This window comes from Dermacentor silvarum, chromosome 1 (genome assembly GCF_013339745.2).
Source record: "Dermacentor silvarum isolate Dsil-2018 chromosome 1, BIME_Dsil_1.4, whole genome shotgun sequence".
Lineage (NCBI taxonomy): Eukaryota > Metazoa > Arthropoda > Arachnida > Ixodida > Ixodidae > Dermacentor > Dermacentor silvarum.
The window spans coordinates 324,118,863-324,140,045 of NC_051154.1; the positions used below are offsets into that span (position 1 = coordinate 324,118,863).

Sequence of the window (21,183 nt, forward strand, 5' to 3'; positions counted from 1 at the left end):
AAACGATTGAGGGCAATCATTTTTCATCTTGTGAACTACTTGACATATTGAAAACATAGTTGTATATTTAATATCAGAGGAAGAAACTGTACAGGCCTGTATAGTGTTGCGAAAAACGTATGCCGCGGCCGACCTTGAGGAATCCCGAAACGGGTTTAAAGGAGTGTGTGCACGAGTAGCACGGTCGCTCCACGCTCAGCTGTATCGGGGGAGGAAAAGGTTCATTAGGCATGGCCAAATTTGTTGTTCACGGTCTATTGTCGCAACCATGTTTGCATGGTCCCGAAAACTCTGGCCCCTATTGGAGCACGACGGCTTGCCTGATTGGCTTGAATAGATGATTGGTGCAGAGGCTTGCGTCTCCCACGGGTCCGCGGGCCCCTTGAATGCTGTAGAAACGCATTTAAGGAAGGGGTTTTGAGCCGTTGAGAGTGAGCAAGGACACAGCAGCCCACGGCACCACTTCACCACGGGAGACCAGGCCGGTCAGGCAGGCTGTCGACGATCAGTATGACATCGTTTCATGTATAATAAGTGTGTGTACAATTTTAAGGAACCAAGCTAATGCCAAGTTAAATAAATCTAGTTTCTTCAAATGTTACTTGTTGTCGTCGTACCTGCCGATCTGCACCTGCCGCTGCCAGAGCTCATCCCCCTTCATCGTCGTCTCCCTAGTGAGCTGATGCGTCCGAAAACTAACTGCTGCGTCACTTTGCTACAATAGCTTCATCAAATTGGTAAAGAAACAGCAAAATTATCTCGACAAGCCATGCCTCCCCTTAAAGGGACCCTGAAATGATTTTGACGATTTTGTACAAAGGTTCCGAGTCGTTAGGGTAGGTCCTTCTGATCATTAATTGATGCATCTAAGTGCTCTGCGTAAAGCATGTAATTTCTTACAGGGTTTTAAAAAGGCGCATCGCTACCGATCACAGCACGCCACTCGGATGAATTTTAAGCCACCCCTGACCATTTGATGCGATTTGACCATATCACGTCAGTAGGGCCAGCTATCCAATTGGCGCATCGTCGATAATTTTTCCAACATCATAGTGAATAAATTTTGTTTGTAATAGTTGAAATGTTAGTTAATTTGTTTCTACAAAAAGAAAGTAACAGAAAGAGAATGCACAAGGACAGTGTATCACTGCACTCTTGAAAGCACTAAGGCACAGAGCAAGTGTCGTCTGCTTGTGTTGTAACATGCTCCGTGTTGACGTGAGCTGCGCGGTCTATGTTGGTCTCAATTTGTCTTTTAGCGAGCACCATGGTTCACCCTCGCGTTGTGGGCCGCAAATGTAGTGATCGGCGACATGTCAAGCTGCGACATCGTGTTCCTCTGCAAGGCAAACATACAAGCGAAGTGGCTGCAGCGCTGGTTGTGGGTCTCCGATCGGCACCGGCATCCACGCGTTTGCGGCCGTCACTTCACGTCGGATTACTATACAGCACAGTAGTGATTCGCGTGTCCGGTATTCGGGTAAACGCAAGCGCAAGCTGACTGCGCATTCGAGGTCACTCTAGCCGCACGTTTTATGGGATTAGCGGAGGCGCAAACGTGAATGGCCTGGACAGTGCAGCCACCTGGTGGCACTGAGCTCAACCAAACACAGAACAAATAGTATAGCATTAATCAAGCGTATTCTACTTTGCAGCTGGCGTAAATTTTTGAAAGGAGCGTTATTGTGAACACGTTGTTTTTCTAGATGTTCAAAATTTTTTGTACTTGGTTACAGCAATATCAGCTATTTGTTTTACTGGTTAAGCTGTGCGCCACCAGGTGGCTGGACCATGCAAACCGACTTTAGACCGATCAGGCTGCTTACTTGGCTCACTGCGGTGACTGAAGCTCCGTCATCCCCCCCCTATGTAATGCCCTAACGGGCCTTTAGGGTACTTAAATAAATAAATAAAATAGTAGTATGGAGGGGCTTTAGTTTATGCTTCCATTGATCCATCAAAATGCCGAGCTCAACTGTGTTTACCGGAATACCAGCCGCGCTCGGCACTGCGACAAAATGCTCACAACGCACGCTACTTTGAAGCTCTCGCTTGGGATCGAGTGCCTGGCGGCTGGCAGAGAGGTTGGAGAGGATAACGTTAAGAGAGGCTTCGTACGCTGGCTCCAAGAAAGCCGGAAGTAGATAACACGCCGTCATATCATGACGTAGAGCCAGTGAAGGCGGAGCTTAGCCCCGATCACTCGGCGAACGAGTTGAGGAGAAAAAGCATAGCAAGGGAGGAGGGTAACTTGTAATTCTTCGTAGGTCTCTTGATATAAGACGTTTCACACAAATTGGTGAGCAAATGTTTTACTGTAGCTGTACCCTACGTGTCTACAAAATTTGTCCGAACTGTTTCAGGGACCCTTTAAAGAGGCTCGAGAGGAAGTTAAGGACCATGCAACGAGTGATTGAATGAGAAATGTTAATTGATTGGAAGACAATGGTGTGCTGTCTTCCAGAGAACAAACAGGGGTAGCCAATATTCTAGTAGACATTAATAGGGAAAAATGCAGCTTGGCAGGTCATGTAGTGCGTAGTGAAATGCTATTTCGTTATGGTTACAGAATGGGTGCCAAGGGAAGGGAAGCGCAGTTGAGGATAGCATAAAATTAGGTGAGGGTGATGAAATCAGGAAATTTGCAGGCACAACTTGAAATCGGCTAATGCGCAAGACAGGGATGATTGGATATTGCTGGGAGAAGTTTTCGTCTTGCAATAGAAATAAAAATAGGCTGATAAATCTTATGGCACCCTCGGCAAATTGCACTAGTGTGCACACAGGGGCGCCCTGGTGCACAATTTCATCCTCGCAGTGGGGTAACCTGTTGCACACCGGTACGATTTGTCAGTTAATCTTATGCCTTGGACTGTTTGCCATTGTCACAATTGGTATTCAATGCTTGAAATTCCTTGATCTGGGAAAGTTTCTCTGAGGTTGATGAGCACTTTTTCTGCGCAGAGCTAAAGCCCCAGTTTCTCTTTCTTCCAGGCGGTGGTTGGGTTGCAGTGGTCACCGCACAGTCGCTTCAAGCTGGTGACCACTGCGATGGATGGCTTGCTCTACATCTGGGACACAAGCAGCAGGCGCTTGAAGAGCTGGCACTGCCTGCATCCCCGGCTTGGTGCGAGCAGCCTGACGCTGTCACCTGTAAGCGAGTCGCTGGTGATCACAGCCGGCTACGACGGCCGCCTAGTCCTGTTCGACATGCGCATGGCCAGGTAATCAATTCACTCTATTCACCACATTGTTCGGGCTGGCAAAGATCTGTATAAACAGCTTGACAGAGGCATGGGTAGAAGTCGCCACAAGGCAGACAGAGCAAAAGGGCATGGAAGACACAGAAATCAGCAGTAAGAAAACAAAGCAAATCACAATACAAAAAGAGCAGTGTGTACACCTTCTAAAAATCGGAATATTAATAGCCACGTCAAGCACTTTAAACAATGAGTAGTACACGAACAATCTTTATACAGACGTTAACATCGAAAATGTAACTAATTACTAGCAACAGGTACAAGAAATGATGCACCTTGTGAAGTGTTGTATACAAAATGATGTAGCTGAGATTTTTAATGTGTGTGTGTGCAATACCCCTTGCAGCAAGACAAAACTGTAATGCACTGCTTACACTTTTGGCAGACTTGGCACACTTTTAGAACACTGCCTCTTCTTAGGTTATAAGAACAGGCCGGCTTCAGCCACGTTGAACACATCATGTGGCTCGTATCCAGTGAAGATGAAGGCCCCATCCACCCCTTTTTAACACGAAAGTGTTTTATGCCGGGGTCCACCAAGACTTCACTGACGTATTTCCGTCACGGAAATACGTCACACGAACATACACGAACATAATACAAAGAAAGAAACCAGAAGAAAAAGTTCCACAAACATGCAAAATTTGGAAATCGAACCCACGACCTCTCGGTCCGCGACGATAGATCGCCGAGCGTTTAACCCATTGCGCCACAAACGCATTTGCAGAGAGCTACACAGACGCGCCTTATATATCTAACACTCCTCCGTGTACCCGCGCTCGTGCTCGGGGCGGTGCCGCCGCCTACGAGCAGAAAAGAGAAGTACTGCATTATGACACTAACGCGCACCGACAGTGAACGCTTCGGTGGTCTCAGCACTACGACGCCTCGATGCCAGCATTCGAAGGGACGCTGGCATCAAGAAGCACTACCAACGCGTTCTCGCAGAAGCACTACTAGGTGGCGTTCACCGTACTCAGCACAGCGGAGCGTGGCCTCCGCAATTAGCTCTGAAAATGTTTCTGAAGTTGATCGCGGAGGCTGCAATTACGACGCGCTGTACGCGCTGATTTGACTCGGTGACGATTCAGTTACGTGCTTTGTCTTGCGCGTTGTATTAGTGTGTCAGTTACGTGCTTCGTCTTTCGCGTTGTGCTAGCGTGTGCAGCGTAGTGCAGCTTCCATATGCACGACGGTTGCTCATGGTCATCGACGTTGGTAGTCGGGATGGAGGAGACGTGCCACCAGGCGTCAGCGTGGGTGCATCAACGCCTAAGGGCGCTTTAGCCACAAAACACCAATAGACATTATATATCAATGTGCAATAAACATTACACTACTTCTGTGAAGACACGTTTCACTTTCGTGTTCTATACCGATTCCTATATAAGAGGGATCAACCACATTTTTTTTTTCATACCCCGCTTACAGAGTTGTAACAGAGTCTGTGTCTGTGACAGGTGGGCTGTTGCGAAGTCCGAGCGGCCACGAATGAGTCATGTGTGGTGTCGTGCCAAGTGCCGGGAGACGGGGTTATCCAGAGAGTTGAGAGCAAAACGTTTTATATACATATGTACATAGTTTCAAACAAATATGGGCTCCATGATCATCGGAGCTTACTACATGCGATGTCGTTGCATCTCCGAGCGCCCTTCCCAACACTCAAGCTCCCCTTTTTAAACCAGCTAATTTCCCCCTTTCACTCGTGGAGGGAGTTCATTGAGGTTCTTTTAGGCCAATCACAGTCTTTGATCAGGTGGCCATATCCCGCACGTGATGTGTCATCGTCTCCCGCCGGGATCCGCCTCCAATCTTGCTTGTACGCCCCCGAACACAGGCAGCGGTTGACACCTTGGGAACCGAACGTTGATGTCGATCCAACGGGATTGCCAGACACTGGCCCTTTTCCAAGATTCACCTCTCCATAGCGGTCAGTTCGCTTTTCAAGTATATGTCATGGAAGAAACAGGTTAAAATCGCACATAGCTACCCTTTTAGGTGACCTGGAAAATGACAGTATCGACATAGATAACCTGCAAAAAATGGAAAACTTACCTACTAAATCGCTGGTGCTCTTAAATACATATAGACTGTTCGTTGATTTGTATGATTAGACTATTACATCGAATTGAAATACTTATGTTGTGCTTTTTTAATTGTTTATCTTATTTTTTTAAAGTTTCCTTGTAGACACTCAGTGTTATTGCTTCTGTAATGAGGTTTCTAATTATTTTACGTCATGTGCTTTGCGTTTTCTGTAGGCTGCTGTTCTGTGGGCTACTGTTCAGTTTATATTATATGGTGGCTTACTATAACAGAGCAGTGGCTGCAGGTTTTTGAGTATTTTATATAGAGCAGTGGCTGCAGGTTTTTGAGTATTTTATATAGAGCAGTGGCTGCAGGGTTTTGAGTATTTTATATTATGTGCTTTGTGTTTTCTTTTCCTTTTTTCTATTTATGTGACCATTTGAAATCTGTAAATATATTTTTTTTCACTCAAGTGTATTTTTCTGTCTCTTGTTACTGCCAAGTAATGGGCCAAGCACCCAGTCAAGCTGTAGCTTAGCAGCTTTTTGTGCTTGTCCTAGCATTCTGCTGTTCTTGTACAAAAGAAATGCTGAAATAGACTTGACTTGACTGCCTTCACCCAAGTTTCCCCGTGGATTATAACTTTATAAACAAAATGAGGCTACAACAAAACACGGAAAAGGCATATTTAGGCCCTGAAAATTCAGTGTAGGTGCTAACTTCGAAGTACCAAAACATGGGGAAGGTGGGAGATGGAAATTCGAGACAATGAGCAAAACGAGAAGGTGAAAGCAGGAACCAATGGTGACAAGTCCACTTGTCGAAACGTTGGCTCCTGCTTTCAGCTTGTTCTCGTTTTGCTCATCAACATTGGAAGAAGGCATTTACAAACTGGATGAAGGGGCCACTAAAATGTTTCCAGACCCATAGTTCATGCCGATAACAGGATGTAACAAAGAAATAGTTTTTTTACCTGAAGTTCCAGTCTCTGCACATTATGTTTCTCTTCGGTCTCATCCTTTCTTTTTGTGCTACAGTTACATCTACTCACGAGTTCATCAATTAATCAAACACCACAATAGAGCAGACACTCAGACTGACAACCCCATTTCATTTGCATGGGCTAGTGTATGCTGCATGCAAATAACGCAGGTGATTGGTTGATACCCTGAAATTTTTAATTCCTACCCTTGACAGACAGCGTCTAGGTTGCGCAGCTGTACATACGGTCCACCTCTTTCTCTTTACACCTCTCCCCCCCCCTTTTTTTTTTCAAGTGCAAATAAAGATTATTATTGCAACTTTGCGGTCGTTGAGATTGTCGTGACGCTTGCGTAATGTGTACGCTTGGCAGAGATTAGAGTTTTTTTGCACTGCAGTTCTACTCCGATGTATGTTATTGCGTAGGCAGGGATGGGATAAGATTTTGTCATAACTGAATACATTTTGGGTGCATAAATGCCACCCACATTAAAGCATTAATTTGGATGCGTAAAATTGTAAATACTGTAAAAGTAACAGACTCATGTCTCAAGCACAAAATCATTGATGGGTCTTTGACACAAAGCATAATATGGTCACACGTGCAGCTCAGTAAAAAGAGAAAAATTCTCGTAGATGCACTGCACTCCCCAATATAGGTGTTCACAGGTTGGCCCGAGTCCGGTTTGGTCCACGGGCCAGGCTTGGGCAGCCTGGCGTACATTTAGCTGGGCTCTGGCCGACAGGCATATTTCATCGGGTGGGTTAGAACTGGAGCCTCACCAAGGCCCGAAATCCTTGCTAGTGCTCCACTTTTGCAGAAGAAAAATTACCCAAAGGTCTGCCTACTGTTATTCCACTGGCGTACAGTGATTGCTCTCAGAGTTAGCGGACATGCAACGTATCGAAACTATAGCCAAATTGATGCAGGTGAACTGAGCAAAAAGTGGAGCTCGGCTTGTGGCATGTGCCTTAGCTTGCAACTATTCATAAGGTCACCGACTGGCTTTTAAGTGGTTGTTTGCCACTTGCCAAGCACTTATTCAATGCCACACAAGGCGCGTCAGACGAGCTTCAAAACAGAAAAGGAAATGCCATAGTTGTCGCCACATGTATGTGGTTAAGCTCTCCGCAACATGTGCAGCGCTTCGTGCGGGGCTGAACGTCATCCAAAGGAAAGGAGAACTGAATGGAAAAACCAGTGGGATAGCAGAAATAAAATTTGTTCACTTTTTTCTGAAGCGACAGTTCTCGTTAGCTCATCATGATTGTAAAGTCCCTTGTGATTGGTAGTCACTCAGCCCTACGAACTACGGTGTGTTTCTCTGTAAATCGAACATGAACCCTGCATCATCCTCAACTACCTGTGTTTTACGAGTGCAATGTCTACAGTGGTGACGGGCAACACTCGAGACTTGAGAGGTGGACTGAGAGGGTCGCTATAAACTGGTGCAAGAATCCGATGCCAAGGTGTTTTGTGGGACAAGTTTCATCTTGTGGTGGACAGCGAAACACTGGCACCTGTCACTGGCATGCGAGGATAGCTCGCAAATCCTTCCTTGCTGACGCTTCATTAAAGAGTAGCCCTTCACACCTGCAGAGGCACCCGTTCTAGAGTTTCAAATATGCCCTTGGGACAAAGGAATGACAACAGAGCTAGTGCAGACAATCACAAGGGCATTTATTGCAGCTTTCATACACCATTGCCAGGTAGCTGATGGGTGCGGACGTAATTGTGGGAGTCCAACTCACCGCAACAGGATATCGAGCGAATATGTTCGCCCCAACGCTAGACACCAACATGTAATTCGCGCCAACGCAAGCCGCCTACCCCAAGCCGAAGAGGATAGTCCCCCACGGCCGGCCGGTCTGGACGCGTGGTCCCTCTCTCCTTACGGCCTGTGCAAGAGGGGCCGCTGCTACCTACCGCCGCAACTCTCTGGAGATGCTGCGAGCCAACCCTCTCCGCTCGAAGGGAACCTCAGAAATGTTCGTTCGAGCATGGCTGGTCACGACGCACGCTGCTCCCATTGGCCGCGCGCTGGTTCAGAAACCTTGCACAGGTTTCTCAACAGGAAAGCAAGGTACTTCAGGGCCGGTATTTTGTAGCGATGCCTTTAAAGTAATAATACCTTTTCGCGCTTATCACGCTTTGTCAGTGGTCAGAGCGCCGGTCCGCTCGCGCTATCAACGTTGATATCGTGAGCGGACCGTCGCTCTGACCACTGACAAAGCACGATAAGCGTGAAAAGGCATTATTACGTTAAAGGCATCGCTACAAAATAGCGGCCCAGTAAGAAACCAAGGTTAGAAAACATTTATTTTCATCTTAAAGGCCAGCAGTCTCTGGCGGTACATTAAAATGTATTATTACAATAAAAGCATTTGCCGCTCGAACACGTTCAATCTGTTTTTATTGCACAAAACACACTAATGAGAGAGATACTTGTCCCTTTGAAGCTCTGACAGCGTTGCACATGCTTAAAACAACTAAAAGCAGTAATAGGCACTGCTTTTAATAAACTATATGACATTCTCGTGCGGCTCACAGTTCCGAGACATGTTGTTTACAGCCGGAAATGCTTTCGCGTTGTTTTGTGGATGAAACTAGAGGGCTTGTCATTTTTGTCTCTTAATTTCTTTGTATAGTTGATAAGAAGAATTCGGAGAAACTTTTCACAGATCAGATGTGCTAAGCGTTTGGTGTGACTCCTGTCAACACCTTCCGGGCAGCACGGGAGGGGTGAATCTTCCAGATGCTGCTCAACGATTAGCATCAAGGTTTCGAGAATCTTCGATCGCGGGAGTTCTTTGACTGCCTTTTCAAAAAATGACGAAATCATTTCCAGGAGAACAAGAAACTCCGGCTTTGGATAGTGAAGTTCGCCTTTCTCTTGTGCACGCAGAAGTTTGTACAGACGACTGCTAGTCTTGTTCGTCGTCACAAGCATGACGCAAGCGTCACACCCGAGATTACTGATAAGCTTGGTAATATAGCCACCTACATACACCAAGCCTGAGTAAGCAAGAGACGGAGGAGGAGCTGGAGGATGTGCTCACAGGGCTATCAGTTCTTGAACTAGATCTTAAGAAACAGATGTTGCTGCTGCTTCGGCGTCTTCACCTTGCATGATGGCTTCTTTCCATGGCAGTCCTTTTTTCTTTACAATGTGATCCAGAGCTGCTGCAACGGCTCTTGCGTACAGCGCGTCGTTACCTCCACACATGAACCGAAGTTTTCCAAATAATGCCTCGATAGGATGTTGAGTTTCCTAGTCGGAACGTAGTTGACCCCTCTTCTCAGCAGAAATTGGGCTACCTCCACTGTAGACTTAGTGTTAAAAAGTATGGCGTTATGTGTTTCCTCTGTGAAGCTGCCAACACCAGTTGTGATGGAACAGTCTTGAATAGTCTTCACGTAGTTGCAAAATTCATTTTGCAGCCACAGTAATCGGTCATCGTTTTTCCTGAAGATGGGCATTTTGCAATCGATTCCCTTGTATGTTGTGTCAAGAATGTCGAACCATTTTTTAATCACTTTCATGAAGTTGATCGTAGATATTGCGTCCTTGAAAGCAAAGAGAGCAGAGTTTCTTCGCGAGTTCTGCTGGAGGTGTTCCAGCGCTGCAATGACTTGGGGCGAAAACACCTGCACGGCGCGTAGCATGTTCATTTTCTCAAGGTTCGACGAATACACATGTTTTCTTGTCAGATTTCTGGCCAACTTTATTGTCATTTTCTTCTGGTACTCGTACAACTTTTGCACTAATGTGCCACTGATGATGCCAGTGCCGACTGTGAGCTCACGTTCCAAAAATTTACTGCGGAAATTTTTGAAAACATGGCAAGGATCGAAACTTAAAAACATGGCTCTTTCACCATCATGAGGATGCTTCGCTACAGTTGACAATGAACCATTCCCCATGAGCTTGAACATTGTTCCATTCGCGGAGTAGTTATCAGTAACAATACGAATGACTACAAAGCCGCATTCCTCAACTGCAGAGATGTCTTTCGTCCATGCATACAAGTCTCTGCCGCTGAGCTGCCTTGTGAAATAGTATGAACATGGGATCTTGTACGAGCTGGTCACTCCGTGGAGCATGAAACATAAGACCCGGTTAGCAAGTGTTTCGTTCTTAATACATGGTGGACCATTTTCTGGCTTGTCTCTTATCCGAAATACTACGTCGGACTTCCAATCATATATGCACTTCGGCTTTATTGCAGCTTCATCTAATATTAACGAAGCCATGTGCTGTTTGTGGCTGAGAAGGGAAGTCTCGTAGATCAGCCTCTCCTTCATGGCACTACTCATTCCAGAAGAAGTTGAGCTAGGACCGACGAAGCGTTGCAGTGTGCACTTGTGTGGCAGTGTGAGCAGTTCAGTTCGGGCATAATCATAGCCTTTTGGTGACAGAAAGTGCCATATGACGTACTCTCCGATTACTTCTTCGGAGTAAGACTGGAATTTATTCTGGTATCCGTCAACTTGGTGAAGCACGAAGACAGCTTTTTTTTCTCCTTTTTCGGTGTCTGCAGCAATGTTTTTCAACGATGAGTAGCGCTTGTCGTCACGATATGAAGAAATAATCTTTGTCTGTGATTCTAGTTGCTACTGTACTTTTGAGCACTTGGAGCAATAATACGCACCTGTGAACGAAGCCTTGGTGTCATTAATCGGTTATGATTTGCCCGCTGCGCATCGTACGTGTTGTTTGCGTGCATGTAGTAGCTTTCTGCTCGTTTCCTTGCTCCGACGACTCTAAAGCTGCATTCTCGCCATCGTCTGGGCCTGCCGTTAGTTTTGCTCGCTTTCTAGGAGTGTGTCGGACTTTTGGGATCCTACGTGCTTTCTTCGCACTGGGTGCTAGGTAAGACGGATAGCCTTCACATATGGTTGGAATTGCACCGGGAACCAGTTTTCTTAATTTACAATCACTGATGTAGTCACTCGCCATAGAGTGCTTGCTGCATACTGTAGTCAAGGGCGATTTGTCTTTAATGACGAGATTCTCACGCGAAATGTTTCTTTGTCATTTGGCGCACAGTTCCTGATCAGCTGGAAACTGGTGAAACGACACACCGGGAGTCTTTCCAGACCGCGACTGGCAAAACGACACACAACAATGCACCATAGCCACAATCTTGACATGCGAAGCTTCAATTCACTAGTCTGTGATGAGAGTATCCATGAAAAGTCAGATGCAGAAACTTGCTACAAAACGTGACTTTGTCAACAAGACGTTCGAATCATGCGGCAGGCGTGCAGATCACTTCACTCACTCCACGTGGCAAACCATTCATTCACGCATTTCAACACAATGAAGAAAAAAAACAGCCCATGGAAAAATGCGCCCACGTGCACGCCGACCGTGTTGAAAACTCAACACGCCGGCGCCACCGCAGCAAGGGTTGGCTCGCAGCGACTTCTAGCGGAGATGACCGGTGCGGCAGTGCATAAAAAAATGCACTGGCTCCTCGGCGCCTGCTCAGGCCGTAAGGAGAGAGGGAGCGCGTGCGTCCAGACAGACCGTGACTCACGCTGTTAGGGGACTCACGCAAATGAGGACTCAATCCGCTGTTAGGTGGCGTTAGCAGCACAACACTCGCACCATCTCGCGTACTATCCTGCTACAACACCGACCCCCGGCAGCACCTAGCTACATGGTGAAGCCGGATTACAGGAGTTGCAAGAGCTATGCGGCAAAAACAACACAACGGGGCGCAAGAGAGTCGAGCGTCCCCACATCTCATAGGCGCCGACTACGGGGGGGGGCCCGGAGCCCCCCCCGGTCGGGGCTCCGGGGGGGCTCTGGGGCTGAGCACCCCCCCGGAGATCCGTAGCCTACACCCCGCCCCTATAATGTCATTACCGGAGTTCTGTTACCCACATAATTTGAAGATTCTCTTCGGTTGCCTCCACATTTTTACTTTTGTTATGGCTAAAAGCTTACGGCAACCATTGTTGGCGCGGACGTGCACAGCTTTTAATTTATACTTTCGCTTTATTTCGGCAAATCCTGACAATAGGAGGACAAGCGCATTAGAAGCACCTGCGGCGGCTACCTCATCCGTGTTTCCTCACTTTAACATTTTTTAAAAAATTTCCGCTGAGAACACCATGCACAGACACAATGTATTTAAATATATACAAAGGACAAAGTTTATTATATTTTTAAAGAGAAGGAGGTAGTCAACTAAATGGATAGCCTGTACCTAGAGAGTGAATATGTTGATGTATGTTCACCTCACTTGAAATTACTTTGCGTGCTTTTTTGACCCTGATAAAAACCTGCAGACTTCAGTGACCCCTTCGCAAGAGTCTTCTATCAAGGGCGTGTGAAAAGCACGTGAGTGATATGTGTCTCAATATTGATTCTCTTTCCAGTAGACAATGCTAACGACTGGCGACAAAATAAAAGAAAAAAAGCTCTTCTAATTATTTACAACATTTAGGCATTAGGGATGAAAACATCGCCTCTTGCATACAGAGGCCATAAATACGGAGTGTTTCAGCAAACACTTTCAAAAAATTCTTAAAGGTTACCTGTGGCAGATAGCACGAAATATTAATTCCCGAACATTGCGGAGAAAGGCATTGGCGTTCCAGTTACTTTTGCACTTACCCGCTGTGGTTGTTTGGTGGCTATGGTGTTGGACTGCTAAGCATGAGGTCACGAGATCAAACCACGGCCACGGCGGCTGCATTTCGATAAAGCGAAATGCTAGAACACCCGTATACTTAGATTTAGGTGCACGTTAAAGAACCCCAGGTGGTCTAAATTATTCCATAGTCCTCCACTATACAGCGTGCCTCATAATCAGACGTGGTTTTGGCACGTAAAATCCCATAATTAGTTCTTTTCATACTTTTGTGCTTTGATGCATAAAACGACGTTTTGTTGAGAAAGTGACTGGCACACAAATGTATTTCTCCGCAAAGTTAGAGAATTAATGTCTCGATACTGGTGACCATCGGGCCCGCGATGTAGCAGATAGGCTCGGCCTTTCTGTACCGAGGTGGGAGGGGCCCACTACGTGCTGACGGGCGTTCCGAGGGACCGTAATAAAGATTTACCATACCATACCATACTGGTTTGCATTACTGGTACAGCATTAATGAGAGGGTAGCAGTCGTCATAATAAAGCTGAATAGGAGGTACAAAGTGAAGGTAGTACAAGCCTATGCCCCAACCTCTTGTCACAATGATGAAGAAATAGAACAGTTTTATGAAGATGTTGAACTAGCAATGAGAAAGGTGCAAACTCAGTATACTTTAGTCATGGGCGACTTCAATGCAAAAGTGGGTAAAAAGCAGGTTGGTGAGCAAGCAATTGGCAACTACGGCATCGATTCTAGGAATGCAAGAGGAGAGATGTTAGTAGAATTCACAGAAAGGAATAGGCTCTGAATAATGAATACCTTCTTCAGGAAGCGCAGCAACAGGAAGTGGACCTGGAATAGCCCTAATGGAGAAACAAGGAATGAAATAGATTTCATACTCTCTGCCGATCCAAGCATAGTGCAGGATGTAGAAGTGTTAGGTAAGGTTAAGTGCAGTGGCCATAGGTTAGTGAGGTCTAGGATTTCTCTCAATTTGAAGAGAGAGAGAGAGTGAAATTAGTCAAGAGGAAACAGGCCAACCTAGAGGCAGTAAGTGTAAAAGCAGACCAATTCAGGCTGGTGCTTGCAAACAAATATGCAGCTTTAGAAAAGGAAGATAAAGACAACATAGAGGTAATGAATGAAACCGTAACTAAGTTGATCTCAGAAGCAGCAATTGAAGTGGGAGGTAGGGCACCGAGGCAACCAGTAGGTAAGCTCTCCCAAGAAACAAAGGACCTAATAAAGAAACAACAGAAGATGAAAATGTCCAACTCAAGAGATCAGATAGAATTCGCTGAACTGTCAAAACTAATCAACAAGAAAAAAGTAAGGGATATTCGAAATTATAACGTGGGAAAGATTGACGAAGCCGTAAAATATGGACGCAGCATTAAACCAGTAAGAAGAAAGCTTGGCATAGGACAAGGCAAGATGTATGCACTGAAAGATAAGCATGGTAATATCATCAGCAATTTCGATGACATAGTAAAAACAGCGGAAGAATTCTATACTGACCTGTACAGTGCCCAAAACAGCCAAGCTACTTTCATTCAAAATAGTGATGAACCGGATACAGAGGCTCCTTCTATAACTAGCGCTGAAGTTAGAAGGGCCTTGAAAGACATGACCAGGGGAAAAGCTGCTGGAGAAGATGGAATAACAGTAGATTTAATCAAAGATGGAGGAGATATGCTTGAAAAGCTTGCGGCCCTTTATACGCAATGCCTCACAACTTCATGTGTACCAGAGAGCTGGAAGAACGCCAACATTATACTAATCTATAAGAAGGGAGACGTTAAAGAACCGAAAAATTATAGACCCATTAGCTTGCTTTCAGTATTGTATAAAATATTCACCAAGATAATTTCCAATAGAATCAGGGCAACACTTGACTTCAGCCAACCAAGAGAACAGGCTGGCTTCAGGAAGGGATATTCTACGATGGATCATATCCATGTCATAAATCAGGTAATCGAGAAATCTGCGGTGTACAATCAACCTCTCTACATGGCTTTCATAGATTATGAAAAGGCTTTTGATTCAGTAGAGATACCAGCAGTCATAGAGGCATTGCGTAATCAAGGAGTACAGGAGGCATACGTGAATATCTTAGCAAACATCTACAAGGATACCACAGCTACCTTGGTTCTCGACAAGAAAAGTACTAGAAAGTTACCTATCAAGAAAGGGGTCAGGCAAGGAGACACAATCTCTCCAATGCTATTCACTGCATACTTAGAAGAAGTATTCAAGCTCTTAGACTGGGAAGGCTTAGGAGTGAGAATCAACGGCGAATATCTCGGCAACCTTGGATTTGCAGATGACATTGTCCTATTCAGCAACAACGGAGACGAATTACAACAAATGATTGAAGACCTTAATCGAGAAAGTGTAAGAATTGGGTTGAAGATGAATATGCAGAAGACAAAGATAATGTTCAATAGCCTGGCAAAAGAACAAGAATTCAGGATCGCCAGTCAGCCTCTAGAGTCTGTAAAGGAGTACATTTATCTAGGTCAATTACTCACAGGGGACCCTGATCACGAGAAAGAAATTTACAGAAGAATAAAATTGGGTTGGAGTGCATACGGCAGGCATTACCAAATCCTGACTGGGAGATTACCACTGTCGTTGAAAAGAAAAGTGTACAATCGTTGCATTCTACCGGTGCTAACATATGGGGCAGAAACTTGGAGGTTAACAAAGAAGCTCAAGAACAAGTTAAGGACCGCACAAAGAGTGATGGAACGAAAAATCTTAGGACTAACGTTAAGAGACTGGAAGAGAGCAGTGTGGATCAGAGAACAAACGGAGATAGCTGATATTCTAGTTGACATTAAGCGGAAGAAATGGAGCTGGGCAGGCTATGTAATGCGTAGGATGGATAACCGGTGGACCATTAGGGTTACAGAATGGATACCAAGAGAAGGGCGCAGTCGAGGTTGGCAGAAAACCAGATGGGATGATGAAGTTAGGAAATTTGCAGGCGCAAGTTGGAATACGCTAGTGCAAGACAGGGGTAATTGGAGATCGCAGGGAGAGGCCTTCGTCCTGCAGTGGACATGAAATATAGGCTGATGATGATGATGACCATACTGGTTTCATCCTGAGATTTAGTTCAAAGTGGATCTGCACTCCACAGCTAGAATTTGTAAATTGCAACATGGGCCATAAGGTAATTAGCTAAAAACTTAATTGGTTAATTTTGTTAATTAGTCGATTATGCATTTCATTTTTTGTGCAAGTAATGCCTGCCTCTTCGAGTAGACGAGCTCATGAACTAAAATTGTACTATCAGCCTCAGGCCACCTTTAAAAATTTTGGAAGCTGTTAGCTGAAACACCTTGTATATAGAATTCACTCAGTAACCGAATTCACTCAAAATCGGAAGAAATAGAAGTCTAGAAATCATGCGCAGCAGCGCTTATACTCGGGCTCAAAGTACTAAAAAAATAAAAAAGAGTGTAGTTTGGCTGGGAAGGCGAAGCAGTATTAGTGATAGCGAAGTAGAAGACAATTGCACGAAGGAAGATTCTTACCGTGTGAAACCGTGTAAGGATCGCACCCATGTAAGGGCCGCACCCATAACTTGACAGTCAATATTAAAAAAAAAGACATCCAACTGAGAAGCAATCGCATTCCGTGCGCTGATTCTGATCGGGCTTAACAGCCAATTGTCGCGCGCAGCATACATTCACGCGTCGCTACTGGATGTCGAGAGGAGGCTATCGCGGAGGTTTACGGCGGATTTCATACTCGTAGTTGGAAAAAGGAGGTCAAATGGCCCGGTCCCATGAAAGGCTCGTCAAAATAGTGACAGAAAAGTGTGGCCCTTACACGAGTCTATACGTTAGTTATAGTGGCCATACAAATTGTAGTAAACATTCACCTAAAATTAAAATAATAAGCAGAACGGACCGTGTAAACCTGTAAATACCTCACTGGATGACCCCGAGCACTCGCTTTCACAATGCAAGCATTGTGAAGAACGCCCGCAGTGGAGGCCAATGGTTCGTACAGCCACGCGATTCACCGCAACTCTGAAAATTAGATTCATCATAATTGTCTGCCTATTTTTGTGTCCACTACTGACGGCCTCTGTGAGTGATCTGCGATGACCTCTGTTTCTTAACTCTGCAACACTAGGGGCACAGAAAGACAGCCCAGCAAGGAAGACAGCGCGCATGAAGTTAGCAGCCATCCCTGGTCGCCCTCCATCATTGCACCCACCAATCATTACCAAGAATTGGATATGGCACGCGGGCCCCATAAGCATCAGCCGCGCACAGTCATTCACAGTTATGGCAGGGCTAGAGGAGAAGACGCTTTCTCTCCTTCCAATTCGCGTTTGATTACGTGACCTACAACTGACCCGAATTTTGAGCGCATGGAAAATAATGCCAATCAAGCCGCCATCCTTTTCGGCTCACTGTTACGTGCTTTTTCCTGCACCCACAGGGTATGGGTCACTCATGTATATGGCTTGTAGATTTAACGCGGATTATCTATCAAACTAGAAATAGAAAATTGTTAGCAGAGGGTATATATATATATTGCTACACGCGTGTTGTATTTGGTTGTTTGAACGAGGCATGCAGGCGCCATCACTCGAGAAGAAAAGAGGAAGAACAAGCTGGGCTCACGCTGTGAATCTAACCGGTGAGCGCTGCAACCGCTGTTGTAAATACAACTTGTAAGTAGTTGGTAGTCTTACTGACTCGTCCTTCGCGTAACATTCTGGTGGAGGTGGAACGTTCCCCGTCCTCGCCACGGAGCTCCGAAGCGACCGCACGGTCGTCTTCTCAGCCATGGCTTCTGATGGAAACACCTCGTCGCCACCTGCACCTGCAGCGCCAACCACAACGTACGTTACGGTTCCTAGTCTCCGTGATCCTGGGACATTCTCCGCCCAAAATGGCGTTGACATCGACGACTGGCTCAGCATGTATGAGCGTGTTAGTCGAAGCCACCACTGGGACCCTACCATCATGCTTGCCAATGTGATCTTTTATCTGGACAGGACACCGCGTGTCTGGTTTCGCACCCATGAGGTTGAGCTAACCAGCTGGGACACTTTCAAAGAGAGGCTTCGCGACCTATTTGGCAACCCGTCAGGTCGCCAACAGGCTGCGCGAAAAGAGCTTGTTACCTGTGTCCAGTCATCGACAGAATCGTATGTCTCCTACATACAGGAAGTGCTCACACTTTGCCGGAAAGTCGACGAGCACATGACCGAGGTTGACAAGGTGGGCCATATCCTAAAAGGCATCGCGGACGATGCCTTCAATTTGCTCGTCTATAACGACGTTTCTACTGTCGAGGCTATCGTCAAAGAATGCTGCCGCTTCAAGGTAGCCAAAAGCCGCCGCGTCGTCCCACAGTTTTTCCGGCTCCCAAACACCCCTGCCACGTCCTCTTGCTCCGCTCTTCCTCCCACACGACCATTTCAAGAGAATGTCATGCGTATCGTTCGCCGTGAGATTAAAGCGGCGAGTCCGGCCCCCCTTCATCCTCGACCCCTCGACAGTACCTTTGACCCAGCGGCCCCTACTATTTACGTTATACAAGCGGTTGTGCGGCAAGAAATTGCCAACTTTGGCATCCCTACCGCCTGCTCTATCTCCCGACCTGATTCGGCACCCATTCCTATGTCCACAACCTTTAATGACCAGTATTTCGCTCCCAGACCACGCAATCCTGCTGAATGGAGAACACCTGACGACAAACCGATCTGCTTCCGCTGCCACTGAGTTGGTCACGTATCCCGCCACTGCCGCACTACCTGGATGTCGCCGTACTGGAGCTCATTCCCTGCTCCTCGCCCATACGCCGACGCTCGCCGTTACTCACCTCGCCGTCTGTACCCTACTTCTGATGCCCCTGACAGCCGCTCCTCCGGGCGATCACCGTCGCCTCAACGCCGTCGCTCCCCGTCACCCCAACCTCGCCGCTTTTCCTCGCCTTACCGCCGGACGGAAAACTGGGCCATGCAACTCTTGGAGGTAGTGCTGCATCACGTTCGTCCTGTCCAAATCCTCCGTTGGCGCTCCTCACGAACACGAACCTAATTGAAGTAGACGTAGATGGTGTCCTGTTGACGGCATTGATTGATACTGGAAGCCCAAGTGTCCATAATGAGCGCTAACCTATGTCGTCGCCTCAAAAAAGTTCTTACGCCTGCCGTCACTCGAGCCGTACGCGTCACCAGAGTCCTTCCATGTTTTTTTTTCTGGTCATGAAACTGCCGCCTCAGTTTCATTAGAGCCAGCACCCGCCGCTAGAGGCTCAACCGTGCATGAGAGGGCATGCGAACACCGCTACCGCTGTGGTTGTGTGTGGGGCAGCCTCGGTATTCTAGCTTTCTCAACTTCCACAACCGTTGCTTTACTTTCGTGTAATGATTTTTAACATTCGACGTGCTTAAATAACTGCCTGAGCGTGTCTTCTGCCATGAAATGAGCGCCCAGGACGGAAAAAAAAAAGTCGCTCATAACATGGACCTTGCGGCGCTCTGTCAAAAAAAAATTCGGGGATTTTAAAAGCCAGAACCATGATACGATTATGAGGCACGCCGTAGTCGGGGACTCGGGATTAATTTTGACCACCTGGGATCCTTTAAAATGCACCTAAATTTAAATAAACGTGTTTTGCATTTCACCCCCATCGAAATGCGTCCTCTGTGCATGGCCGAGCGGCCTCGGTCCAGATTTCTTCATCATCGCTGTTCGCCTCAACACTTTAATATTTGTCTGAAATTAAACACCACGCATTCGCAAAAAAATGCCAGTGGTCGCACTTATCACCAGATGCAAACATATGGGCTGTTGCACCCCTGCAAGTAAGCGCCTACTCTCGGTTGCGCATAGCGCCAGATTGTTCGCCGAGCACAGCTGGGCCACGATTTTGTAGCAACGCCTTATGACTTATTTTACACTAGTCTTATCATCCACCGCTCACGGCCGGCTAATCCCGTTGATAACGCGAGCGGACCGTCGCTCTGACCACTGACAAAGTGCGATAAGCGCGAAAAGGCATTATTACTTTAAAGGCATCGCTACAAAATACCGGCCCTGGGCCACGATTTTGTAGCACGGCATTATGACTTATTCTACTCTAGTCTTATCATCCACCGCTCACGGGCTGGCTGATCCTGTTGATAATACGAGCGGACCGTTGCTCCGACCACTGACAAAGCGCGATAAGTGCGAAAAGGCATTATGACATTAAAGGCATCGCTACAAAATACCGACCCTGTTCACTTTCTGTTAAACTGTGGGCAGTATCTCATCAGGGAGGTCAAAAGAATGAAATTGTTATTGCAAAGGGCTGCTTCCGTAGAATACTTAATGACAAAGAAAAGGAAATTGAGCTGATCCGTGCACTTCCGATTTCTCTGCACAGCAATGCCATTTCTCAATGAGATTTAGGTAGGATAAATGCAGGACAAACTTCACTACTAAATGTCTTCGGTGTGGCTTTTAGCAACGGATTAAGGCGAACGTGCAGTGTTATGTCCTGCAAAGTTGAAACTTTATTGTAATTAGGCAATTGCCTTAGCAAGCAGTCGTTTAGAAGCGTCAGTAAGCCCAGCACTTATTTACGCTGCTCGTGGTTTCGACGCAGGAATGACGAGACTGGGTATTTTGGTTCTTAATGCGCAACTATTTACAAGATGTTAAAATATTGTAATCACCAGTCCTGATATTCTTATCATGACCGAAAAAAGGAATAGTTTTATAATTCGATTAGGAAAAGAAATAAAACGTGTTGGTGCAAAAAAAATGTCACAGTTTTGCCCTAAGGGCGAAGCAATGAATGTGATAGCAACACAGCAATGTCATACGAAGTAAGGTGAGCGGCTTTGGTAGCAATATGAATTGTAGAAAACATGAGCTGATTAAGTAAGCAGGTGTGCTGCGGCGTAAGTAGACCGACATGAAGAGAGACTCGATGACCACGAGAAGGCGCGTGTGAAACGGTGGTGTTGATGAGAAGCGCGACACACCTGTAGCGCTGAGCTATCGCTTGAACAGAAACTGAGCGGCGAATGCACAGTGCATAAAGGTCAGAGCCGTGTGGAGATAAGAGACGGTGCGGTCGAGCGACGAGCGCGGTTGTTGGCAGAGTAGAAGTGCCCCCCCCCCCCCCGCTCCCTCCAGCGCTGGCTTTGAATGAATGAACTTTATTTTCTCGTTCAAACGAGGGGAGACTGGGACTAAAGGCACAGAGGCCTGACAGAGGTCCCAGCCCCCACAGTTACAACAGCGGTGATAACATACATTTCTTCATTGTATTGAGTAAACA

At 46.4% G+C, this 21,183-nt stretch overlaps 1 protein-coding gene across 1 annotated transcript in view; it reads left to right on the plus strand.

Annotated features, from left to right (window-relative positions):
- LOC119442935 (protein NEDD1-like) overlaps positions 1–21,183 on the plus strand; it is a 131,318-nt gene that overhangs the window by 42,803 nt on the left and 67,332 nt on the right. Inside the window, exon 5 of the mRNA XM_049661944.1 lies at positions 2,995–3,224. Coding sequence (XP_049517901.1) covers positions 2,995–3,224 — 230 coding nt within the window. The remainder of the gene's footprint in view (positions 1–2,994; positions 3,225–21,183) is intronic.